Source organism: Plecotus auritus (assembly GCF_963455305.1).
Source record: "Plecotus auritus genome assembly, chromosome: 5".
NCBI classification, from domain to species: Eukaryota; Metazoa; Chordata; class Mammalia; order Chiroptera; family Vespertilionidae; genus Plecotus; species Plecotus auritus.
In genome coordinates this window covers 91,936,426-91,963,656 of record NC_137776.1, presented here as the reverse complement: position 1 = coordinate 91,963,656, position 27,231 = coordinate 91,936,426, and the positions used below count along the sequence as shown (strand labels likewise).

At 43.2% G+C, this 27,231-nt stretch overlaps 1 protein-coding gene across 4 annotated transcripts in view; it reads left to right on the top strand.

Moving 5' to 3' along the window:
* Positions 1–27,231, top strand: part of CLASP1 (cytoplasmic linker associated protein 1) — a 273,357-nt gene that overhangs the window by 104,044 nt on the left and 142,082 nt on the right. For 3 of the 4 annotated variants that reach the window (XM_080667648.1, XM_080667647.1, XM_080667646.1), the window contains exons 7-8: positions 4,265–4,362; positions 18,490–18,557. In XM_080667648.1, coding sequence (XP_080523774.1) covers positions 4,265–4,362; positions 18,490–18,557 — 166 coding nt within the window. Of the gene's footprint in view, positions 1–4,264; positions 4,363–18,489; positions 18,558–26,454; positions 26,550–27,231 lie in introns of those variants that run through there. The other variant, XM_080667649.1, reaches the window with a different exon arrangement.

Below are 27,231 nucleotides of genomic sequence, written 5' to 3'. Positions count from 1 at the left end.
GTCTCAGGCCAGAGAGGACAGTGGTGTCTGGGCAGTGCTGCCGCTGCGCTCCGTGCCTTCAGCTCTCCCGCGTGGAGTTCCTGGCTCTGCAGGAGGCCACTGACACTGGGTGTGAACTCTGGACACTCCTCTCTTAGAGGCCACGAGTTCATTTGCTTATTGGTCTCAGTGCAGAGTGACTCGCAGTGGGAAACCCCTCAGGAGCTTCTCGGAGTGGCCCGGAGGTAGATGTACAGAGTGTTGCTTAGGATGCTTTTGGCTCCAAGTAACTGACATTTCAACTCAAAATTGCTGGAGCGGTGGGGAGAATGCATCGTCCTGCATAATGAGGAGGGGCTCCAGGGTTTGTTAGTGAACAGTCATTTCCCAGAGACTGGCTCAGTCCTTGGGCTTTGTCCTTTGCAGCTGTCCCCAAGGACACAGCCCAGGCCCAGCCCAGCGCCTGCACGCTCTGCCCGCCTGGTTGACGAAAGCCTGGTGCTTCCTGTGTGCCTCCTGTTTTAACTTGTCTGTACTGAAAGGTTCAAGCCTGCATGGACACACTGAGAATGAGAGTGCATCTCATGTGCCTGTCATCGAGCTTCTGCAGCTGATGAGACAGGGCCAGTTTAGTTCCATCTGTGTTCCCTCCCCCACCCCAATATTTTGAAGCAAATCTTAGACAGCAATTCATTTAATTCTTTAAAAAATGTTTTTATTGATTTCAGAGAGGAAGGAGAGGGATAGAAACATCAATAATGAGAGAGAATCATTGATTGGCCACCTCCTTCACAACCCCCTACTGGGGATGGAGCCCACAACCCAGGCATGTGTCCTGATCAGGAATTCAGCTGTGACGTCCTGGTTTATAGGTTGATGCTCAACCACTGAGCCACACATGTTGTGCTCATTTAATTCTTAAATACTGTAAAAGATAAGACTCTTTTCAAACATAACCTTAATACTGTATTCCCTCCTGTCCACCAGGAGCGAGTGGTTCTCATGTTATCAAGTGCCCTGTCAGCGACCCCTTTCCCTCAGTGTTGCGTGTTTTTGGTGTGTCCTGCATTTCTCTTTGCAAGGGCGAAGACACACGCTCCTGAGTTCCCTGCAGCCATCCCACCCCCTCAGGTTTCCTGCGGAGAATCCCATTCCTTCCCTGGGTTACACTGAGATTTTACCTCCTGAGCTGAGGTCAAGGTTTCCTTCCAGAGGGCAGTTTGCAGAGCTAGGAGGACAGGGGCTCCATCAAAGGCAGCATGCTAAGACGTCACACACCATAGGAAGTCTCTGTTCTAGATAAGGACTTCAATGCGCATCTCTAAGTGTCCGAGGACTGTTGGTCTCAGCACTCCCTGCGGCTGGACCTGGACTGGGCTGAGCCAGCTGTGCTCCGAGCAGGGAGCCTGTGCCCAGGGCTGCAGGCCCCTGGCAGTGTGCGCAGTGCACTTGAGGCCCCACTCTCCAAGGCAGGCTGGCTGGGGCTGGGGCTGTTCACCCAGGAGAGGGTAGGTTTGCTTCCCATCAGCTTACCGCACCCTTCCTTTCTCTGGAGCTAAAGCCCTCCCTTAAGTTGTAAGATTCACAGGGTTCTCTATTTTTGACACTCTCAGTGGAAGGCAGTGTTCTAAGGTGAGAAGGATGTGGGCCTGCACTCAGGTGGCAGCCAGCTCCCTGCCCTGCCGGTCACCTGCTGTGGGCCCAGCAGGTGGCTGGCCTCACTGCCCCAGACCCCATGACATGGTCCACAGAGGCCCTGTGAGGATGGCTGCAGATGCAAAGACCTCAGATTCTTTAAAGCATTCAACTCAGGCCCGGCAGGTAATGCTGAACATGTGGGGCTCTTGTCTTGTGCAGTCCTACTGGCCCAGTGGTTCTCAACCTTTCTAATGCCACGACCCTTTAATATAGTTCCTCATGTTGTGGTGACCCCCATTATTTTCGTTGCTACTTCATAACTGTAATTTTGCTACTGTTATGAATCGTAATCTGTGTTTTCCTATGGTCTTAGGCTCTATAGCAGCGGTTCTCAACCTGGGTTGAGATATTTACATTACGATTCATTAACAGTAGCAAAATTACAGTTATGAAGTAGCAACGAAAATAATTTTATGGTTGGGGGTTACCACAACATGAGGAACTGTATTAAAGGGTCGCAGCATTAGAAAGGTTGAGAACCACTGTAACTGGCCTGAAATGTTAGGGTTCCTTCTTGTGGTGAGTTTGAGGTAGACAGAAATACACTTTTTTCTGAACATTTGAAAATGTCTTACAGACATGATATTTTTAGTCCTGATGCTTTATACTCTGCATCTCCTAACAACAGGACATTTTCTTATATAAGCACTAGTGACCTGGTGGACGGATTCATGCACATTGAAAGGAAATTAATTAGAAGAAATATTTTAATATCGCTATTCGCCCTTTATAATAGAAGGGTCAACCAAATTAACGATTGACAGTGACAGATCGAAACACATGCGTGTGATTGGTGCCAGCGAGAGCTTTATATGTATCATGCATGTGTGAGTCAACTTAGCCTTTTATATGTTTAGAATAAACTTGCTTAATTAGACCTGCTTTCTGATATAGCTAAACTTTTTCCAGTCCAGCGAAGCACCCCAACTTCTCTTTCAGGTAATTGTCAGCAACACAGCAGTAACTATCAATACAAAGCAGATTATTATTGTACATCATGCAGGGAGAACAAAGAATAAAATATTTAACTGCAGCAGTGTTTGACTATATTCTGTGCAGTGAGAAAAGCTGAAGTCATTTTCAAGGTTCACCATTTACTTCTTTTCATTCGAGTCAAGTTTCTAAGCTTTCCAAATCTCCATTTTCCTGCTAATGAAAATAGGATTCCACTGAGTCTCCTATCTACCTACTCCAGGACTTCTGTGAGGATCAAATGAGATGAGGCACGGGAAAATGCTTCACAGACATTGAGTTACAGTGTGAAATGTTTGCACCTGACTATAAAGCAAGTTGTGTTCCTGGGCTGAAGAAACTTCAAGGAGGCTAGGCGCTGCCAAGGAGAGGAAGCCGGATGTTGCTATGTGACATTATTACCTGGCGCCCATAGCAGCCGTTTCTGGGTTGGACTGGGCTGTGGGCTGCATTTTGCTCCATGGGGTCTCGGCAGTGTTGGCTGCGATTTGGTGGGCTGTCGCTGCAGGGTGGTGGCAGGGCCTTTGTCCCACTTGGGAGAAGCCAAGTGTTGCTTCGTGGGTGCCAGGTCTGCGGTGCCATTTCTCTGTGCGCATCATGGTAGCTCCTGCATTGAGCGTCTGCCCCCTGGTGCTCAGTGCATGTTGTAGCGACCTGTCAGACCCTTGGACACTTAGCACATTAGCCTTTTATATATATAGATATCTCATTTTCACATTCAAAAAATTTAACATTGACATAATGGTAATGTGTGATAGACAGTTCATATTTGAGTTTCCCCTAGTTTCTTTTTTTTTTATTTCATTCTGTCCTTGAGCCTTATTTATTGCTGCCTCCTTAGTTCATATTTGTGTTTGTCCTGGCTGCTTACTTGTTCTTCCCGAGGCTCACGCCCTTCACTCTGCTCCCAGGCCCTCGTGCAGGCTGCACCTTGCTTGGAAGCTGCCTCATTGCATCCTTTCCCGGAAAAATGCACATTCAGGCACATTTCAGGTGGTTCCTTCCTCTCCCATAAAACATTTCTTGGTATCCTGTGGTGTGCTTGTTCCCTCCCTAAACTACCAGCTCTTTGTACTCTTGTATAAAATGTTTTTTATTACAGCCTCTCCTTTGTTAAATGTAGAATATATGGAATTTTTCCCATTTCCTTTCTAGAACCATGAGTGTTTTTCCCATTTTTAATTTATGAGCTTCTTGAGTACAGGGCTTCATTTTCCTTACTCAGTAAGTGTTTGACCCAAATCCAGGGTACTTTACATGGTGTTTTATTGTCAGTGTAATTTATTTATTTGTATTATTTTCTAATTTGGAAAGATGCCCTGAAAATTTCAGTTTTCTGACATCATCTTAAAGAATGAAAAAAAAACTAAGGGATATGGACTGGAATATGTATATGGGGATAGGACCTAAACTTTTTCTACTCTTTGGGATTGTACCTGCAGAGTCAAAACTGTTAACCATGGCTTCATCTGGTCAAATATCTAGAAAGGATTGTACACACAGTTGCATTGGTAAAATGGCGATGAACTTGAGGTGGTGTGTAGCCTGCTGTGTCCCAGCAGGAAGTGCTATGGGATGACACCAAGAGCTGTAAGATCTCTTCTTTTACATCTAGGTTCGAGATGCAGCAATAAACAGCTTAGTGGAAATTTACAGACATGTAGGAGAACGTGTGAGGGCAGACCTCAGTAAAAAAGGATTGCCACAGTCCCGGTGAGTTCAGACTTTTTTCCCCTTCTTCTGCTCTTCCCCCTACTCTTTTTCAGTTAACATTTTGGTTTGCACTACTTCTTTTGTTGTGATAATTTTTTCAAAGAATGTATGGTTAGTGGATTGGCGATGGGAGATCTTGTCCTGATCGTATGTCAGAGGTCCCTTCCCATTCCAGTTCCTCAAAAGTAAGACTCTCTCACCAAGACAACTATCTAGCCAACTCCCAGGCCATCCCCTGATTTTAGAAGCATATTGAAAATGGATGAATTTTGAAAATTCACCATTCTTTTGGTTCAGATGTTTCTATATATTATATACACACAGTGCCTAGTTATAGTATGTGCTTAGAATATATTTGAGTGAGTGGAGCCTTTCCAAGAATGAGTTTGGTTTGGGAAACATCTTTGAAATGGTAGTTTTCTGTTCAGTAATGTCAGCCTCGCCACGAAGAAGCTGGGGGTCAGCATCTTATCAGACCCAAGGCAACTTGAGTGCACAGGTGTCTCTGCTGTGTCCAAATTTAAAAGTTAATGGAGCATTGGATGTGCATAGTTTGAACTGTGATGTAGAAACCTTGCACCAAATGAATTCCAAACCCCTTGCCCCGCCCATTCCTTTATGGAGAAAGTAATGTGAAAACCCTGGGAGTTAGAGGTGGACTGGACTCACAGAGCAGCTGGTCAGAGTCTGTCCTCGTGGCCATGGCAACAGCATAGGCCCAGAGACATGCAGTGAGCTCACACAGCTGAGGCAGAGCTGGGCCTGAAGCTCTGTTCTCTGCCTCGCCTTTTCCTTTCTTCATCTGACACGAGTTTACAGAGCACTTAGACATGGGATGGAATGTGAAGCATTCAGGGGTCTTGATGTCCCTTAATTGGATATGACAGTGGGCCCCTCACCCTAAGGTAGGGGTTCCAGGAGCAGCTGAGTGGGGCTATATTCTTTCTTGCTGAGTCATGTCGGACCCAGTATCACTCTCACTACGGGCCCTGAGCTGTGCACAAGACAATGAGATGGGCCTGTAACTACTCTTCATGTGTTTTACAAAGGTAATCCCTGAGAATAGAGTTTTTATGCCCATGTTTTATTAACCTCAGCTTTCTGGATTTTGAAAGAATGGTGAGAACACTTAATGGTGAGAGACAAAAGTTAAAGACGAAACTACTGAACAATCTCTTGGGCAAAATTGGAGGGAGGACACAGATGAACAGGCAGAGCAGGGGCTGGAAGAAGAGGGCTGTTTGATGATGTCACGATCATTGTTGGGAAAACAGGCCTTAAGCAGTGAGACTCTTTCCTGCTCCAGGATGGCTCACCATGCTCTGCAGCTCACAGTGGCCGGGGCCCTGAATGGACTGGCAGCGTACACAATGGGGTCCCTGGGTAATGCTCGAAGGTTGCTGTGGTGAGATCTAGAGGTGGGTGCGGAAGGAGCTGTCACAGCAGGCCGGACAGCTGTCTGGAGATGGCTGCTTGCAGAATTGGCCCTGGGCTATCTGGAAAATTGGATTTGGGGAGGATTCGCAGTATTCCCAAAGAGTGAGATAAGAGTGGCTCCCTGTACCCCACGGCGCAGGCCTTAGCTGAGCCCCTGCTTTCCTTCAGGGAGTCTGACCTTTTGGGAAGTACTGGGCAGAGGGGTTCTGTGTGAATAGCCCCAATAAAACCTCCAGGCCCTGAGACTCTAATGAGCAGACCGCCTTTTCCAGGTTGTCCCCACCCGTTGCTGGGAGATTAACCACGTCCTGTGTGACTTCACCAGTGGTGGCTCTAGGAAGCTTGTGCCTGGTGCGCCTGGTCCTCACCCGTGCACCTTTTCCAGTTGCTGGCTTTTCTTTGTGTTCTTTTACTATGATTGTCCTGTAATAATCACAGCTGTGAGTATGACTATATGGTGAGTTCTGTGAGTTGCGTTAGCAAATTGTTCAATGTGGAAGGGGCCTAGAGGCCCCTCAGCACAGAGGGTGTTTTAGGTAAGGTCCCAGAGGCAGTGGAGGCCAGAGCCCCCAGGCCTGTGTGTCATGTGTGCTTTCTGCTAACCCTTTTTTTTTTTTTTTTTTTTTTTAAATATGAGATAGACACGTCAATCAGTTGCCTCTCGTACACGCCCTGACTAGGGATCAAACCCGTAACCTGGGTATGTGCCCTGACCGGAAATCAAACCCACCACCTTCTGGTGTATGGGGCAACACTCCAACTGAGCTACATCAGCCAGAGCCACATACTCTTAAAAAATATATAAAAAGGTACAAAAGAGCTGGGCCTCTGGGAATAGGAATGGGGGTTTCTGCTATTTCATGTTATCTAAAAATTTTCCCCAAATTCTGAACCAAATGGAGAAGGTAGTCCTGTTAAAATGGACACACATGGTCGCAGCCGTTCTTGTAAATGCACAGTGCTTGGAGAACGAGGCTGGCGGTTCTTTAAAAACGTGCTCTAGTGAAAGAAGCTGAAACCAGGTGTCTTTGGATTTATTGCAAGACAGTTACCTAAGGTCTTAGCACTGTGAGTGTCAGAGGCTCTGGCTGCCACCTTTATTTTGTGGGGGATGTGTCCAAATGGAACGAGACTTGTAAAGAATCCTACTGTTGTTTGGGAAATTCAGTATCTTCTGTGTGGCTCAAATGGCTGACTTGAATACTTGACTATTCTAGACCTCTGTTACATCATTATAGATTTTTTTGTTATTATGTGAGCATAGCAGATTTTTCAGCTTAGCAGGATTCCATAGGGCTAATAAAATATTGTAGAATTTGCTTAATGCTTTCTAAAACTTGGGTTTTGTCCTGGAATGAAAATGTTGACCTCCTATGAGTTTGTTCATTGAGAACTACATTGGAGAAGAAGGTTAACTATAACTCTAAAAACTACGTGATGAAAAGAATGCCTTCATCATATCAGCTGAATAACTTCAATAAGAGCAAACTCATTTGAGCAGCAGTCTTCTTTGTTCATTTCACAGTTGGGAAGTGCCCTTCACTTTGGAGGAGCTGGAATTATGTGTTTGGGTCACGTGTTAAAAGCTATTTTAGCCTTGTTGTCTGGTGGCTAAAATAATATTGAGCCACAAAATAAAGCAGAGATTTTCAACCAAGTCTTCATGTTAGAAGGTCTCCACTCCGCACAGAATCTCAGCATTGTTGAGCTGTGAACTTTAGTTAGGATAGTCTTTGGCCATTTTACATTGTTTAACACATTATTTTCACAGTTCATGCATGTGATACGTGCAGAAAGTAAGTACACAGTTTGTAGCTATCTCTTGTAACATGCCATATAGTTGTGTGATGTTTGTGTGGCATGCTGGGCAACCAAAGTCTAAATTGACCCTTGTCACTCTTGTGGCTTACTTTCATAGACACGCTATGGCATTCCCTGTCCTCCCGTTCGATATGCCAGACAATATTTGTATTCGATGTGATATATTTAGTTTAGAAGCTATGTGTAAAAGACTGGTGTTAAATTTGTCTCTGGACCCATCATTTGGGAACCAATTGCCTGAAAACAGCAGCTGCTTTAAATCTGAAGATACTTTAATTTATAGAGGGAGCTGATGCATATGCCATCTGATGCATTCTGACCATGTGGTAATCTTACTGTGAACCTGCAGTTTTGAATGGCTCTCATAATGTTTGTTTTGCTATTTGAATCTATTTAAAAAATTTATGGACATTTACCAGACATTATTACTTAGTGATGGTATAGGTAAGGGAAAAATGGAAACTTTCTTATTGTAAATTTGTTTGCTAAAGCTTTAGTGCTGTAGAGAGGGCCCATGGCAAAAGCAGGAAGAGAGAAATGTGCTCGGCAATATCTGCTCTCATTTCTAAGTTTTGTTACTGCCGGTGATGTGTACAGAGAGCTGACGAGGTGAATAAGATAGAGTGAAGAAAGGCAGTTCCTGTCTTCTTCTGCCATTTTCCTGCAGAGGCAAACACCGTCGCCTGGTTTATGACTGCTGTTGTACCTATTGCTCTGTCTCTAAATACTGTTCACGTATTGCTAAACCTTAGTTATTTCTCACAAGAACTTGATTTTGCATCATGGAGGGTAAATTTCAGCTCTTTCTTCCTAACCTCTCTCATGTATAGCTGCCATTGCCACACCCACCAAATATAGTCATGTTTTAATTTTGATTAGAACATTTAGTTTATATTATAGTTAAGTATGCCATGCACTATTTATATTTGGTGAGCTCTGATTACCTTTCCCCCCCACATCCTTTTGTTTGTCCTACGTTATTAATCATATTACATGTGCATAGTTGTCCACATCGTATCCTGCACGAGGACTGTCTGTGTACTGCCAGTTTGTGGACATGCCTGCCCTTGAGCCTGTTCTGGTCTGACGGGCTGCCTCACTGCCTTCACTGCCTCATGCTTACTTATCCTCCTGGCAGCTCTATCAGCATGTTGGGGCTTCACTTCTCCTTTCTCTGCAGAGGCATCTGCTGTTTTTTGGGGGGACCATGTCTTTTTTCTTCTTCTTGGTTTTCTCTCTTATTTTAGTCATGCATATCCTCCACTAGCTTTCTCAGAAAAGATGTGGAGGAGACTTTCTTTGAGTCTGAGAAGATCTTTATTCTGTTTTCATATTGGTAGTTTGTCGGGGTTTAGAAATCTAGGTTGAAAGTCATTTTCATCCAAAATGTTAAAACTAATGTCTATGTATTCCAGCTTTTAGTGTTTCTTTCTACTGAGAAGTCCAAAGTCATTCTGATTCTTCAGTCTATCAAAGTAGATAACTTTGATTTTCTATGTCTCTAGAGTTTGTCTGAAACTTTATGGTGAAGAGTCTCAGACTATTTTCATTGTATTGAATGCTTGGAGGGTCTTTCAACTTGGAACCTTGTGTTGTTTGGATCTGGGCTAGTTTCTTTAAAAATATATGTATATTTACATGTATTTATATATATGTATATACATATATATGTATACATATATATTTGTAAATATAACAGTTAAATTATGACCACTTGGACTAATTTTCTGATTTTTTTCTTCCCATTTATAGCTTTACAATTTCGCTGTTTTCTGTGAGATTTTCTCAAATTTATCTTCCAACCATTCTATTGAATTTTTGATTAAAATTTTTTTCCTTTTTGGTTTTATTTTCTAAGCTCTCTTTTTTGTTTACTGTGTTTCAATTTTATAGCATTCTATTTTCTTTATATTTTTAAATAAGAGCTTTCTTACTGAAATATTTCATATACTGTAATTTTCATAATTTACCATATACCTTTTAAAGTGAACAAGTCAGTGGTTTTAGTATATTCACAAAATTGTATAGCCATTACTACTATCTAGTTTTAGAACATTCTCATCAATCCAAAAAGAAATCCCGTATCCATTAGCAGTCCCTCTCCATTCCTCTCCATTCCTTCCTCTTCCCTCCAGCCCCTGGCAACAGCTATGGTCCACTTTTTAATTCTATGGATTTGCCTTTTTGGACATTTCAGGCAAATAAAATCACACAAAATAGTCTTTTGTTGACTGCCTTCTTCCACTTACCGTAATGTTTTCAAGGTTCAGTTATATTGTAGCGGGGTCATTTTTTTTACAGCTGAAGAAAAATGCCAAGGAATGTTTCTATACACCAATTTTTGTTTATCCATTCTTCTGTCGATGTACAATTTGAGTTGCTTCTGCCTTTTGACTATTGTGAATAACGCTGCTATGAAAATGGCTGTACAAATATCAGTTCTAGTTCCTACTTTCAGTTGTTTTATGTATATACCCAGAAATGGAGTTGCTGGATTGTATGGTAATTGTGTTTAATTTTTTGAGGAGCCACCATCCTATTTTGCATAGCTGCTGCACATCCTACCCAACAATTATTATTTTCTGTTGTTTTGTTTTGATAATAGCCATCCTAATGGGTATCTTATTGTGATTTTGATCTTCGTAGAATTTTTATAGGACCTTTGTTGAAAATGCATTGACCATTAATGTAAGGATTATTTCTGGAATCTCAATTTTGTTCCATTGATTGATATGCCTGTCCTTGTGTGAGTACCACCCTGTCTTGATTAATGTAGCTTTGTAGTAAAATTTGAAATCCAAATTTGTTCTTTTTAAGATTGTTTTAGCTGCTCTGGGTGTCCTGCGTGTCCATATGAATTTACCAATTTCTGCACAAAATGGCAGCTGGGATTTTGGTAGGAACTGAATCTGTAATGAGTTTGGGGACTAGTGCCATCATAATAATATTAAATCTTTCAGTCCATGAACATGGAATGTCTTTTCACTTTTAAAAAGTTTAATTACTTTCAATACTTAGTAATTGTCACTGGACAGGCCTTGCTCTTAAATATTTTATTCTTTTGATGCTACTTGTAAGCAGACCCCTCCCCCAAATTTTAGTTTTAGAGGGCTCATTGCCAATGTGTCCTATCTAATAAAAGAGTATCATGCAAATTAACCATCACTCTGCTACACCCACAAGCCATGCCCACTAGCCAATCAAGAGCGAGTATGCAAATTAACCCCAAACAAGATGGCTGTGGCCACGGAGAGAGCAGGAGGGAGGCTTGGGTTTCCCTGGCGATGGAGGAAGCCAAGCTTTCCGCACACCCTGGCCGGCCCAGGCCTCTGCTTAAGGCTACAAAGTTTCAATTATAGAAGATAAATAAATCCCAGATACCAGGGCATCCGCTTGGGTCGCGGGGGGGGGCGGGGGTGGCACGTGGCCAGCCTGCAAACCACCACAGGCCCCTCGCCCAGGCCGCCCCACGCCCCAAGGGAACCCCCACCCTGATCCGGGACACCCTTCAGGGCAAACCAGCTGGCCCCCACCCATGCACCAGTCCTCTATCCTATCTAATAAAAGAGTAATATGCAGATTGACCATCACTCCAACACACAAGATGGCTGCCCCCATGTGGTCAAAGATCCTGCCCCCATGTGGACACAAGATGGCCACCACAAGATGGCCAGCAGGGGAGGGCAATTGGGAGGGACCAGGCCTGCAAGGGAGGGCAGTTGTGGGTGATCAGGCCAGCAGGGGAGGGCAGTTGGGAGGAACCAGGCCTGCAAGGGAGGGCAGTTGGGGGCGATTAAGCCTGCAGGGGAGGGCAGTTAGGAGTGACCAGGCTGGCAGAGGAGGGAAGTTGGGGGCAAACAGGTTGGCAGGGGAGCAGTTAGACATCAATCAGGTTGGCAGGGGAGTGGTTATGGGGTGATCAGGCTGGCAGGCAGAAGCGGTTAGGGGCAATCAGGAATATATGCAGGCGAGCAGTTGGGAGCCAGCAGTCCTGGATTGTGAGTGGGACATCCCTCAAGGGGTCCCAGATTGGAGAGGGTGCAGGCTGGGCTGAGGGACACCCCCACCCCCCACCCTTCTGTGCACGAATTTCATGCACCGGGCCTCTAGTAGAAATATAATTTAAAAAACTGGATCTTGAATACCACAACCTTGCTGAATTCACTATTTCTAATAGTTTTGTTGTAGACTTCTTGAAAATTTTATATGCAAATAGGTCATCTACCAATAGAAATAGTTTCTTTCTTTCTATTCCAATCTGTATGCCTTTTATTCCTCTTTCTTGCCTAAAAACCCTGGCTAGAACTTAGGTAGAGAGAAGGGACAACACTGTATTATTCCTGATCTTAGGAGGAAACTTCTCAATCTTTTACCATTAGTTATTATGTTAGCTCTGGATGTTTTTGTATATGACTATGAGGCTGAAGTAGTTTGTTGAGTGTTTTTATCATGAGAGGATGTTGGATTTTGTCAAATACTTTTTCTGCATCTATTGAGATTATGTTACTTTGTTTTCATTCTGTTGGTATATTACATGGATTGATTTTCAGATATTAAATCAACCTTGTATTCCTAGAATAAATCCCACATGGTCATAGTGTATATTGTATATATGCTTCAGGATTCACAAGGAATAATGGTCTGTACTTTTGTGAAGGCAGCCTGACTCCCCCCCCACCCCCCCACCTACATTCTGATGCATATGCTTGCTAGCCCAACCCCCTTTCTACTTGTGTCCTAGCTAGCTATGCAAAACCTGTGTCCCAGAGGCCATAAACCATGAACCATACACAACCCCTAGAGGGGGTTGGCAGTGCTGACGCCAGCCAGGCCAGGCCTTTGGGTATAATCTCACTTCCCCCAAAAGTCTGGAAGCCTGGTCCATATTTGGGAGACAAAGAAACTAAGGGGACAAAAGGGAAAGTGCCCCATCCTCCCCGCTTGCATTTGGTGCTCAGGCTTTGGAGACTGAGTCACCGCACTAGTGCATCTGCAATGAAGGCGTTCTTTCTGAATCCTCTGAGTGCCCGCCTGATTGTTCTCCCACGCCGCCTGGCAGCTTATCTGCAACACTTTTATTGTGATATCTTTTTCTGCTTTTGGTGTTACTGTAATGCCGACCTCATAGAATGAGTTGGAAAGTGTTTTCTCTATATTTTAGGAATATCTATCTATTTCTATACATAGTCTATCTATTATATAGAGAGATAGCTCTATCTCTATATCTATATCTATTTACCTACCTCAAAAGACTTTATTATTTTTTAAAATATATTTTTATTGATTTCAGAGAGAGGGAAGGGGAGATAGAAACATCAGTGATGAGAAAGAATCATTGAACAGCTGCCTCCTGCACCCCTATTCCCCCTACTGGGGATGGAGCCTGCGGCACCTGGCATGTGCCCTGACCTGGAATTGCACCATGACCTCCTGGTCATGGGTTAATGCTCTACCACTTGAGCCAGTTAATGCTCTACACTGGCTGGGCTAGTCTGTTTTTTAGAGCCATTCTAGATTTATAGAAAAGCTGACTGGAAAGTGCAGAATTCCCTTATTCCTCTCCTCCTCTACCTAGTTTCCCCTATCCTCATCTATATTTTAAAAGACTTTGTGAAGGATTGGTACTAATTCTTGTTTAAACATTTATTAGAATTCACCAGGTGTTAAGCCATCTGTGCCTTTGCTTTAGGGGGATGTGTTTTGATTACTATAATTAATGTCTTTTGGTCTAGGTCTATTAGGATTCTGTTACTTTTTGAGTCCATTTTGGTAGTTTGTGTCTATGTAGGAATTTTATCTATGTTATCTAATTTTTGACAGAGTTCATAATGCCCTCTTGTAATTTTCTTTTTTTCTAAGGACAATTAGAAATGTGTCTTCTTTCATCTTTTAATTCCGGTAGTTTGAATCTTTTCTCTTTGGTCATTCTAGCTAAAGGTCTTTCCCAAGAACTAACTTTTGGTTTGTTGATTTCCTCTAATGTTTTTCTGTTTCGCTTTTTTTATATAATTCTTCTCTAATTGTCATTTTTTCTTTCTTTTGTTTGGTTGCTTTTGCTTTCCCCACCCCCATCAAGTTTTTTAAGGTGAAGGTTAGGTTATTGATTTGAGATCTTCTGTTTTAAGATAGATGTTTATGCCTATAAATTTTTCTTTAAAGAATTCTACTTTAGCTGCATCCTGTAAGTTTGGGCATATTGTGTTTTCATTTTCATTCATCTCAAAGTATTTTATAATTCTTCTTTTGATTTAATCCTTTTTTATTTTAGTTTTTTATTGTTGACACTGTTACAGATGTCCCCCAATTTCCCCATTTTTGACCCCTGCACCCAGCTTCTGCCCCACCCTAAACTCTACTTTACCACACTATTGTCTGTGTCCATGGGCTATGCATATATGTTCTCTGGGTAATCTCTTCTCACCTCCCCTACCCCCCTTTCCCCTGAGAGTCAACAGTCTGTTCCACGTTTCCATCTCTCTGGACCTATTTTTTTGTCAGTTTATTTTGTTCATTAGATTCCACATATGCGTGAGATCATGTGATACTTGTCTTTCTCTGACTGGCTTATTTCGCTTAGCATAATACTCTCCAGGTCCCTCTATGCTGTTGGCTTCATTTAAAAAAATATATATATTTTTATTGATTTCAGAGAGTAAGGGAAGAGGAAGATAGAAACATCAATGATGAGAGAGAATCATTGATTGGCTGCCTCCTGCATGCACCCTACTGGTGATCGAGCCCACAACCCCAGCATGTGCCCTTGACTGGAATCAAACCCAGGACCCTTTAGTCTGCAGGCCGATGCTCTATCCACTGAGCAAAACCAGCTAGGGCTGCTGCTTCTTTATTTTTTGTTCTTTTTTGTTGTTGTTGTTGTTGTTAATCCTCACCCGAGGATATTTTTCTATTGATTTTTTTAGGGAGAGTGGAAGAGAGAGGGAAAGACAGAGAGAGAAACATCAATGTGAGAGAAACACATCGATTGGTTGCCTCCTGCACGAGCCCTCACCAGGGCCCAGCCCGGGGAGGAGCTTACAATCAAGGTACGTGCCCCTGACCAGAATTGAACCCGGGACCCTTTGATCCGCAGGTTGATGCTCTGTCCGCTGAACTGAATGGGCTAGGGCCCACCACTGGTCTAACCATTGGGAACACTGGCCAGGGCACTTCTTAATGGCCTTTTCCTTGGGTACGTATTCGGTGCAGTTCATTCAAGGAATAAGCTGCACGTGGCCCAGGCCTTTTTTGGCATGGCTGTTGTTCCTTCTTTTCTTGGTCATCTTGGAAAGGAGGACCAGAGAGGCTGGGATGGGGATTTTTACTGAGCTGCAAACTTGCTCAACTGTTTCCAGGGGCTGGGAGGCTGCTGGTTTTCAGACTACTATAATTGTGAGGCTGCTGTTTTTCGGCTGGTGTGTTGGAGATGGAAATAGGGCACAGGAAAACAATAGAAAAGTTGCTATTCTTACCAAGATTCAGCTGTTTTTCTTGAAGAATGTTCCTCGGATTGTTGTAAGCCTTTGGTTAATTTCCAGAATTTTGTAGAATGTGATTTTGCTAATGTTTTCTTAGTATCTTTGAAGGAGCAGATGTATTGAGTTCCTTATTCTGCCATTTTTGAAGGGCTGCTCCCCTGCTTGCTTTTATGATTTGCAACATTTTATCTCTTTGAAAGTATTGGTGACGTATTGTAAAAACTTTTCATAGCCTCTTCTTTTCTCTAAGTTGGGTATGTTTTTTTTAATGATGGTCTCTCTTCTTCATGTTAGAATCCTTGCTCAGATATCTTAGAATTTTTGGTTGTCTGCTCAGATTAAAGAGTAGTTGACTAAAAAGCCAAGGAAAAGGTCTGAGTGTAAGGGTGAGGCTTGTTGACTGTGAGATCACTAGTATTTGTTTTTAGGAAATTATTTTAAGTGTATATTATAGAATATTCTAGGAAGGGGTAATTAGATCTAAATTTTATAGTAAAGTAAATAAGAATTGAAGAGTTGAATATAAAATTCAGAAAAATCTGAGGAAAATGGTATTGGTTATTTGTCAAACTAGTAGTGACATTTATTTTTAATTGAAGTCTAAAGACTTGAAAATTAAAACTGAAAAAAATGTGGTGGCTTCAGAGGTTAATCACTAGTTATGTACTTAATGTCTTTGAACATGTAAAACTCACCCTTTTAGACTTGTATGAATTGGCTAGTGGCCCGGTGCATGAAATTCGTGCACATTAAAAGGGAATTAATTAGTGGAAATATTTTAATACTGCTATTTGCCCTTTCTCTATAATAGAAGTGTCAGAGAGGAAAGAAAATTAGTAAAATGTATATGAAAATCTTCCTCCTGTCAGAGTCTGGGGCGCGCTGCGGGACCCAGAGTCAAGTCCCCGCCTATCCGTGCCCGCCTCAAAATCACATGAGACCCAGACCTGGCCAGCCCCACCTCCATCAAGCCCTGCAGGGTGGGGGGTGCAGCCTCAGGTCCCCCATTAAGCCCTGCCAGGCGGGGGGGGGGGGCGCAGCCTCAGGTCCCCCGTCAAGCCCAGCTGGGTGGGGGTGCAGCCTCAGGTCCCCTGTCAAGCCCCACTGGGCAAGGGGCATGGCCTCAGGTCCCCTGGCTCTGGCGCCAGGGTGGGGGGTGTGGCCTCAGGTCCCCTGGCGCAAGGGCGTGACAACCATTTGCATATTAGCTATTTATTATATAGGATAGATCTCAAGAGAGGCATTTTCTATTGCTGTACTGAGAACTAGACAACAAAGCCATTCCTGAGGCACACTTTGTTGGTATTAGACTTCTAGGTTACTGACCTCTTGAGGCGGTGACTTTGAGAGGAGCCCTATACAGGCATTATCAGCAGAGATTGAGGCAGCCAATCAGACAGGAGTGTGAAAGCACAGGAAAAGGCCTGCCTGCCGAGGGATTCTGAATGAAGGTGCGGGTGCCACTAACAGTAATCTTTTTAGCATTCTCATACCTAGCTGCTTGGGACTGCCAGTTGTGGGTAACGTGGCCACAGTGAGCAGATATTACCACAGATAGAGAAGCTACAGATTGTTCCACAGTTGTCATTGATAACGGTGAACAGTTTCCCAGGAATGGAAGAAATAATTGCCCCCTTCCAGTAATTTTAGGAATAACCAGACTAGAGGTATTTCTTGCCCCTAACTTGCAAATTTGCAGGCATGCTCATGTCAGAGGGTGAAGCTGTGACACAATAAAATGGTCAGGGCATGCCCTGGCAACCTGTCTAGTGATATTATTTATGTGCTTATTAAGCCATTGGAGATCTTTGCTACTTATAAAAGGGAAGGTGATGGAAATATAAGATTGATTCTAAAGCATCTTTTCAGATCTTTAGTAACTACTATATTTGAAAGTGAGTGACAGTGTTACTTATGTCTGGTCCTAACATGAGAAATAGATTTTATTTTATTGAGTATACTAGAGGCCCAATGCACAAGATTTGTGCAAGAATGGGCCTTTCTTCCCCTGGCTGCTGGCATTGCCTTTACTCTGGCCCGAGCCGCCTTTCCGCTCTGACCTGGAGCCGCCTTTCCGCCTTCCCATGCTGCCCAGAGGCCCAGAGCAGCGGGGGTGATGTGGAACGCCTGCATCGTCACCATGGCGACCACGCAAGATTATTGATATCTGCCATGGAGTGGGAAGGGGAGTAGAAGTATATCAGGCTAGTTCATCTCTTTCATTTTACATCTGTCTGCTGATGTGCATTTTTGGCTCCTCTGTTACTTAGAATTCTAAGTAGAATAGAATGAAATAGAAGCTCAGATTAAGAACTTTCCACATTCAGCATCTAGCTAACTCTGCGAGGTTCAGTGAATGAACCCATGAACTGAGGGCAGAATGATTGAAATAACTAGTTTTCTGTAGTGAGGGCAGGGGACAGCATTAGGTACCAGCTTTTTCACATAGTGATATAACTCTCCTGCATGACATAGTACTTGGTGTGTATAGAATACTAAAAGAATATAGTTCCCATCTTTATCCCCAAGGAATTTCCATTCTGGTTGGAAAGAAAAGACAAACATGGTTGGAATGATTACAGCTTGTGTGACTGGATTGTTTGTAAGAAAAATGCTAAAATTTCAAATTAGGTCCTTGAAATGGATGGCATAGATTTGAATGCAGAAGTACATTACCTTGGTATCTTAACCTTTATACTTATTCAAATGTATCTGTGTTTGCTTGGGAAAGTCTCTTTTTTCTTGAAACCGCCCCCTCCCCCCCCGACTTACCTCTAATTTTTGGTTTCACTCAGATAGAATGTTGAGTTTTGCTTCAATTTAAATGTCAAGGTGAAATGATCCACTAATAAAAAATTAATGTCATGTTGCTTTTTTTAAGATGAAGATTATCCAGTTACAGTGTTTGTAGAGAAATTATTTACAGCATTTTAAAATTAAGCATAAATCATAGAAAAGAAAAGCCTTTGTAATATTTAGAGCATTTTAAAAATCTTCATCCTAAGTAATTAGCAGTCTGTGCTTAGGCAGAAATATATGCTTTTCATAGTGTATATTCATTTTGTATAGATTAATAAATGTAATATAATGTCTGAGAGCACGAGCTCTGGATTCTTAATCTCAGGACTGGAATCCCCACCCCAACTGTGTCACCTATGCAAGCTGTGGGGTTCTTGATTTCTTGATCTGTAAAATGGGGATGGTAATAATCCTAGATAAGGCTGTTACAAGGGTTAAACAAGATCTGTCAGTTAGGGCCCTCAGGTCAGTGCTTGACCTATAGTAAGTGCTTGTTGATGTTATTGTTATAGTCACTGTCTCTGTTACTAGGTGGGTTTGTATCACTGTTTTTTTTCAGTGAGAGTTAATAATTTATATTTTTTCATTGATGCAGGTTGAATTTAATTTTTACAAAATTTGATGAAGTCCAAAAATCTGGAAACATGATACAATCTGCAAATGGTGAGTAGAAAAAGCAGTCATTCTGTTTTTGCCTTATCAGTTTTATGTCAGCGATGCTTATGCTATTTCTGAGCAATTGAATTTAATGTCTTGTTAGAGTTTCTAGGTCTTAAGACTTAATTTCCATTTACCCACTTTCTGAGGCCAAAAACTATGGAGGTGTCATTGACATTCTTTCATAACCTACCTTGAGTTCATCAGCTGATCCTGTTGGCTTTCCTTTTAAAAATACACCTAGAATCCCAATGGTTCTCACTGTAGCAGCTACTTTTCTCTTAGTGAGAGCCGTCATTGTAATTTACCTGAGCTCTTGTGTTAGCCTAACCAATATTCTTAATTTTAGTCTGTCAGAGCACCTAAAGTTTATTTTTCACACAGCAATCCTTTTAGAATGTAACTCAAGCGATTTTAATTCCCTGTTCAAAATCCTCCAGACGATTCCCATCACATGGAGATGGCAGTTCAGTGCTCATCATGGCCCTCCAGGCCCTGCGTGGTCTGGTGCTCACCATTCTGATGACATCTTGTTTTGTTCTTCCCCTTCCCCAAAGTTCTCTCGGCTGCCATTCCATTGGCCTTGCTGATTTTGAACATTCTAAGCTTTTCTTGCTTTAGGGCCTCTGTGCTTATGAATCCTCCTGCTCAAAACATTTGTTCCCTCCATGTCATCATGGATGTCTTCCGCATTCCATCCAGATCTTGGCTGTAGTATCACTTCATTACAAAGGCCATCTGGAATAGCACACCCACTTTCTAAGGGAGCTCTCTGAGCCTTCATCCTGCTTGACTTACCTTCTTAGTGCATATCACTGCAAAGCATTTTTATTTATGAGGGCAAGAACTTTGTTTTATTCCTTTCTTTATCCTTAATGCCTCACAAAGTCCCTGGCATGTGGTTGGTTGAATAAATAAAATAATAACTGAGACTTGAGTTCTGACCCATTGTCCATTATTTGTATTCAGTTTATTGTAGCTTGTACTGATATTTGAGGACAAGGGGTAATTCTTGTGATTACAGAAGGGAAAGAAAAGAAAAGAGTGAATTACTGTATAAATAAAGTCATCAAAGGGACAATTGTTAACAAGAACTTTTTCATACTCTGGATACCTCATTGCATCATAGCTATTTCAGAATTGCTGGGGATCTTAAATCATAGCATAACTTTCAAATTTTGAATATCTTGAGGTTGTAAAGAAGTTTGAGTGATTTCCCCCAAAGTGATGATATACATGTAAGGAAGGGCAAAACCGGAACCCAACCCAGGTCTTTTGACTTACACTCTGCTATGTGCCCACCATTATCAGAAAATAATTTGTCTTTAGGTAGCATGTTTCTATAAAATGCTTAACTGTCCTAAAGATGCTTTTATTAATTCCTTTTATTTCTTATTTTCTAATTCCCTTTATTTTTAAAATAATTATTTATTTTCAATCACAGGTGACATACGCTACCATATTAGTCTCAGGCATACACCCCAGCAACTAGATATTGCATACTTAATACGTGATCATCCTGATAAATCCTGCACCCATCGGACACTATACAGAGTTATTTGACTGTTATTGACAGTATTCCTTATGCTGTACTTTACATCCCTGTGACAATTCTGTAACAACCAATTTGTACTTCTTAATCCCTTCATCTTTTTCACCCATGCCACACCGCCCTCCCATCTGGCAACAGTCAAAATGTTCTCTGTATCTGTGATTCTGTTTCTGTCCTGCTTGTTCGTTTATTTTTTAGATTTAATTGTTGATAGATATGTATTTATTACCATTCTACTGTTCATATTTTTTATGTTTTTCCTCTTAAAGAAGACGCTTTAACATACTATCTAATAAAGAGGTAATATGCAAATTGACCATCACTCCAACACACAAGATGGCCACCACAAGATGGCCGGCAGGGGAGGGCAGTTGTGGACAATCAGGCCAGCAGGGGAGGGCAGCTGGGAGGGACCAGACCTGAAAGGGAGGGCAGTTGGGGGCGATCAGGCCTGAAAGGGAGGGCAGTTGGGGGGGACCAGGCCAGCAGGGGAGGGCAGTTGGGGGGGAACAGCCCTGCAGGGGAGGGCAGTTGGCGGGGGGGACCAGGCCAGCAGGGGAGGGCAGTTGGGGGGGGACCAGGCCTGCAGGGGAGGGCAGTTGGGGGGAACCAGGCCAGCAGGGGAGGGCAGTTGGGGGTGACCAGGCCACCAGGGAGAGCAGTTAGGGGCGACCAGGCTGACAGGGGAGTGCAGTTAGGGGTGACTGGGCTCATAGGGGAGGGCAGTTAAGGGTGACCAGGCCTGCAAGGGAGGGCAGTTGGGTGCAACCAGGCCTGCATGGGAGGGCAGTTGGGAACGACCAGGCTTGCAGGGGAGGGCAGTTGGGGGGACCAGGCCTGCAGCGGAGGGCAGTTGGGGGGAACAGGCCTGCAGGGGAGGGCAGTTGGGGGGACCAGGCCAGCAGGGGAGGGCAGTTAGGGGTGATCAGGCCAGCAGGGGAGGGCAGTTGGGGGCAATCGGGCCAGCAGGGGAGCAGTTAGGCATCAATCAGGCTGGCAGGGGAGTGGTTAGGGGGTGATCAGGCTGGCAGGCAGACGAGCAGTTGGGAACCATCAGTCCTGGATTATGAGAGGGATTTCCCAGATTGGAAAGGGTGCAGGCTGGGCTGAGGGACACACCCGCGCGCCCCCCCCACCCCCGCCCCGTGCACGAATTTCGTGCACCAGGTCTCTAGTTCATATAATATTGGTTTAATAGTGATAAACTCCTTTAGTCTGCGAAGCTGTTTAGCTGTCCTTTGATTCTAAATGATAACTTTCCTGGTTAGAGTAATCTTGGTTATAGGTCCTTGCTTTTCATTATTTTGAATATTTCTTGCCAATTCCTTCTGGCCTGCAAAGTTTCTGTTGAGAAATTTGCTGACAGTCTTATGGGTGCTCCCCTTATAGGTAATGGCTTTTCTCTTGCTGCTTTCAAGATTGTTTAACCTTTTGCATTTTAATTATGATGTATCTTGATGTGGGTCTCTTCGGGTTCCTCTTCTTTGAGACTCTGTGCTTTCTGGACTTATATGTCTATTTCCTTCACCAAATTAGGGAAGGTTTCTGTCATTATTTTTTCACATATTTTCAATTTCTTGCTCTCTCTGTTCTCCTTCCGAAAACCCCATGATGTGAATGTTGGTACGCTTGAAGTTGTCCCAGAAGCTCCCTACCCTGTCCTCATTTTTTCGGATTATTTTTTATTGTTGCTGTTCTAATTGGGTTTTTTTGCTTCCTCATATTCCAAATCACTTATTTGATTCTTAGCTTCATCTACTCTACAATTGATTCTCTAAATTATTCTTCATTTCAGTTAGTGTAGCCTTCATTTTTCCTCGTCCTTTTTCATGTCTTTGAAATTATCATTAAGATTCTTGAGCAACCTTATAACCATTGTTTTGAACTGTGTATCCAGTAGTTTGCTTGCTTCCATTTCATTTATTTCTCTTTTTGGAGATTTCATCTGTTCTTTCATTTGTGATGTATTTCTTTGTCTCCACATTTTGACTACTTCCTTGTTTTTGTTTCTATATATTAGGTAGAGCTGTTATGTCTCCTGGAATTGGTAGAGTGGCCTTTAAGAGGAACACCTGGAACTCCAACAGCCTCCATGTCACTCAACTATAATCTGGCTGGTTTTTACAGCCTGAAGTTACATGGACTTCTCTTCCCAGCTCTGGAACCCTGGGCTAGGGGTCTGGTGTTGGGCTGGGAACCCCTTGTTCCTTATGGGAGGCCTTGGCAGGGGAGATATCCCTTGTGATTAAAAACATGCCACTTGTCCCATTAATGAGTCTCTTTCATCATTGATGTTTCTCTCACTCTCTCCCTCTCTGAAATCAATAATAACAATAATAATAATAATAATAATAATAATAATAATAGCCCTAGCCAGTTTGGCTCAGTGGATAGAGTGTCAGCCTGCAGACTGAAGGGTCCCAGGTTTGATTCTGGTCAGGGGCACATGCCTGGGTTGTGGGCTCTATCCCCAGTGTGGGGTGTGCAGGAGGCAGACCATCAGTGATTCTCTCTCATCGTTGATGTTGCTCTCACTTCTCTCCCTTCCTCTCTGAAATCAATAAAAATATATTTAACAAAACAAAAGAAAGAACATGCCACATGTGAGTGTCAGACTGGCCTATACCACGCCTCTGCCTCTCCTACCAGTCTCGATGTGCTTTCTTCTTTACCTTTCTAGTTGTAGGACTTCCATTCAACCAGATTTCAGGTGGTTATGAAAGATGGTTTTTCTGTATTTTAGTTGTAATTTTGATGTGGTTGAGAGAGGCAGAGAGTACTGGCATTTACCTACACTGCCATCTTGGTTCTCCAATAATAATGCTTTTTTGAATCCTATCTAATAAAAGAGTAATATGGAAATTAACCATCACTCCACTATACCCAAAAGCCAATCAGGAGCGAATATGCAAATAAACCCAACCAAGATGGCTATGGCCCCAGAGAACAGGAGGGAGGCTTGCGTTTCCCCAGCAATGGAGGAAGCCAAGCGTTCCGCCTGCCCTTTCCGGCCTAGGCCTCCACTCAAGGCTACAAAGTTTCAATGATAGAAGATACATAAACCCAAACAGAAATGTTGGCAGCCACGGAGCTGGAAAGAGCAGGAGGCTAGGGTTGCCCCCAGCAATGGAGGAAGCCAAGCTTTCCGCACACCCTGGCCGGCCCAGGCCTCACTTAAGGCTACAAAGTTTCAATTATAGAAGATACATAAATCCCAATAGAAATGGCTGCCACCACGGAGCAAGCAGAAGGCTTGGCTCTGCTCCAGGCTACAAAGTTTCAATTGTAGAAGATAAATAAACCCCAGATACCAGGGCCTCCGCTTGGGTTGCCAGGGGGCGTGGCCGGCCTGCAAACCACCACAGGCCCCTCGCCCAGGCCACCCCACGCCCCAAGGGAACCCCCACCCTGATCCGGGACACCCTTCAGGGCAAACCAGCCGGCCCCCACCTGTGCACCAGCCCTCTATACTATCTAATAAAAGAGTAATATGCAGATTGACCGTCACTCCAACACACAAGATGGCTGCCCCCATGTGGTCAAAGATTCTGCCCCCATGTGGTCAAAGATTCTGCCCCCATGTGGACCCAAGATGGCCAGAAGGGGAGGGCAGTTGGGAGGAACCAGGCCTGCAAGGGAGGGCAGTTGTGGGCGATCAGGCCAGCAGGGGAGGGCAGTTGGGAGGGACTAGGCCTGCAAGGGAGGGCAGTTGGGGGCGATCAAGCCTGCTGGGGAGGGCAGTTAGGGGTGACCAAACCGGCAGAGGAGGGAAGTTGGGGGCAACCAGGCCTGCAGGGAAAGGCAGTTGGGGAGGACCCAGGCCTGCAGGGGAGAGCAGTTGGGGGGTGACCAGGCCTGCAGGGGAGGGCAGTTAGGGGAAAACAGGCTGGCAGGGGAGCCGTTAGGCATCAATCAGGCTGGCAGGGGAGTGGTTAGGGGGTGATCAGGCTGGCAGGCAGAAGCAGTTAGGGGCAATCAGGCAGGCAGGCGAGCAGTTGGGAGCCAGCAGTCCTGGATTGTGAGAGGGCAGTCGGACATCCCTCGAGGGGTCCCAAATTGGAGAGGGTGCAGGCTGGGCTGAGGGACACACACCCCCATGCACGAATTTCGTGCACCGGGCCTCTAGTGCAGATATGTTTATGTTCATGGGAGAATTTGATTTTCAGCATGGAAGAGCCAGTTATTAAAGACTGGTCAGTGTCCTTCAACTGCCGCCACTTAATGATCTTTAATTGGATTTGATTGAAGTGAGGCCCATGGATATTAATTTAGTTAAATATGTTCATGTTTTTGAGTTGCATAAGCAAAGCTAACATGTTTATGAGGAAAGAATGAAAATATCATACTAGTAAATCCATGAACATTTCATCATTCAGACTGCCTGAAATCTGGCTGAATGGAAGTTCTACAACTAGAAAGTTAAAGAAAAAGACAAAATATTTATTTGCCAACAAATATATAAACTAGATAAAAGATAATCAATTGGCCTTTGTACATGAATATATCTAGTTTATCATTTTACTGCCAAATGCATCCTACCTAATGTTTTTTCACTAATAATTTTTATAATTTGAAAAATGTTACATATCTTTCTAAGTTGTTGAAAATGAGAAATACTTGTGCAAGTCTGATAACAAATAGACCAATGATTAATTGTTAGGTAAGATCTGAATTGTTGCCCAGTGTAGCTACGACTAAGTGTCCACATAACGAACATCCAAACCCATAAGAATTTTTATGATTTTATTTGAGCCAAACTGATGACAATTGCTGGGAAGGAAAATCTCAACAGAATGAGAAAATGCTCCAGAGAATGCACCTTATTTTATACATCACAATCAAAGAGAAAGACATAAGGGGCTTATATGGCATTCATTGGTGGTAGATTAGGGGAGTGGGAGAAAGGAAAGTGGGGATTAGATAAAAAGTGAAATCAAGAGAGATACTTCTTTTGCATTGATAGATATAAGATAGTTAACAGTTAACAGTATAGCACATAGAGATGGTATTGGGGGAACAAGATAACAAGGAGGGGTTCTGTGGTCTTGTGCTCTGGTGGGAGATTGTGCTCTGAGGAGTCTGAGAAAAGGGATTTCTCAGGCATTCCAAAGGTATGTTATCTTAGATGCAAAAAGACAGTTGACAGGCTCAGTTAAGGTGTAAAGATTTCCCTTTGTCAGGGAAGATAGGACTACTCACCATGACTTGCTTTTCATTAGGAAATTTGAATTTCAGACCATCTCATATGGTTACTTTTGGTCTCTGAGTTTGTAAGACTGTCAAGCAGGCTTCCCCTGAGCTTGTCATGTTTAGTATGTGGCCCCTTTTTCATCTACAAAAGCATTCCTTTAAAAGTGAATTTATTGCCTATTCTTTTATTAAAAAGCCAAGCATTCATTATTTTGCATAGTCTTTAAAACAATGCTGATGCCCTAGCCCAGTGGTCGGCAAACTCATTAGTCAGCAGAGCCAAATATCAACAGTACAACGATTGAAATTTCTTTTGAGAGCCAAATTTTTTAAACTTAAACTTATTCTAACGCCACCTCTTCAAAATAGACTCGCCCAGGCCTTGGTATTTTGTGGAAGAGCCACACTCAAGGGGCCAAAGAGCCGTATGTGGCTCGCGAGCCGCATTTTGCCGACCACTGCCCTAGCCGGTTTGGGTCAGTGGATAGAGCATTGGCCTGCAGACTGAAGGGTCCTGGGTTCGATTCCTGCCCAGGGCACATGCCCAGGTTTTGCAGGCTCGATCCGCAGTAAGGGGTGTGCAGGAGGCAGCCGATCAGTGATTCTCTCTCATCATTGATGTTTCTGTCTCTCTCCCTCGCCCTTCCTCTCTGAAATGAATAAAAATATATTTAAAAGCAATGCCGATCTGGGTTCCCAGGCCCTTCCATACTTATTTATTGCACTCTGCATGTTACACGGTGTGGGATTCTGGGTCAGGGTCTTAGGAACGTGTTCCCATGGTCACAGGTACAGGGATCATCTGGTAGAAAGCTGGCAAGTGTGCTGTGTTAGGAAGACCACCTACAATAGCCGGGAAGGGACAGGTTCTGATACCAGCTCTAGCTACAGTTTGCTTTCTCTTCTTATTTAAGGTTTATGTTAGTCATGCTCTTCTCTGTTTTCAAAGGGAAAAGTCAGATAGTTCGTTAAATTTTTTAAAAAACTAGTTTTAAAGAAGGCTGTCTTACATGAGTAAAGTCAGATGGGAAAGGTTCACTTCCCACCCAACCCCTTCACCCCCCTTTAAAAAAAACAGTTATATATAGTCTAGGCTTTTATTTTGGAATAGGGTGCAGTTGTCCTTGGTGCTAGATCACACTGAAGAAGCAGTGGGTGGAGAGTTTGCTGATGCAAGTTGCTGTGGGTAGATACAGCTTTCAGAGCACTGCTTTTATTTGTACCAAGATCCCTGACAAACATGACTACTGGGAAAGGTAGGCTCTTCTAATACATTCTGAATTTTTTCTGTTTAGGAAATAAATAAAATATGTAAATATTTAAGATTTTTATCATTGCTTTGATAACTAAATATTGTAGCTGAAACTTGGGAAAATAATTGCCATGAATATTTGCATTTAGGCAGGGAAAATTGTGAGACGTACAGATACATTCACGTTAACCTTTGAGGACTAGAGAGGAAGTAGGTACAGTAAAACGAGCTTGCTGTGTTTTCCTCAGCCTCTGGATTCCATGTACTTTTAATTTCGTTCTGCTCTTGTACTCGCGGTATGTAGATTATGGTAATAAGTTACTTTACAATTGCAATACATTTGTCAGTAAGAATAAGCTGTCCTGAAAGGAATCTAGCGGCTAGAAATGTCAGGTTTTTCAGCAGTGGGTGGAGGAAGACATAGGGAATTACAGTGCTGCCTTTCGTCTTGAGAATCATTTTATACAGTTTTTCCTTCCCTTTTAAAGATTTGTATTTTAAAAATGCAAGAGTGGAACCGAAAAACTACAAAAGAAGTATTGTTTTAAAAAAACCTTGTTGATTAGTCTTTAGTGTTAACAAGGAGGTTTTACCTATGCCTTGCCGCTCTGAAATGCTTTTGAAAGAACTCCTTGCGAACCAGGTTTGTGTTTGAAGGAGAGTGGGCTTGGTGTGATGGGGACAGC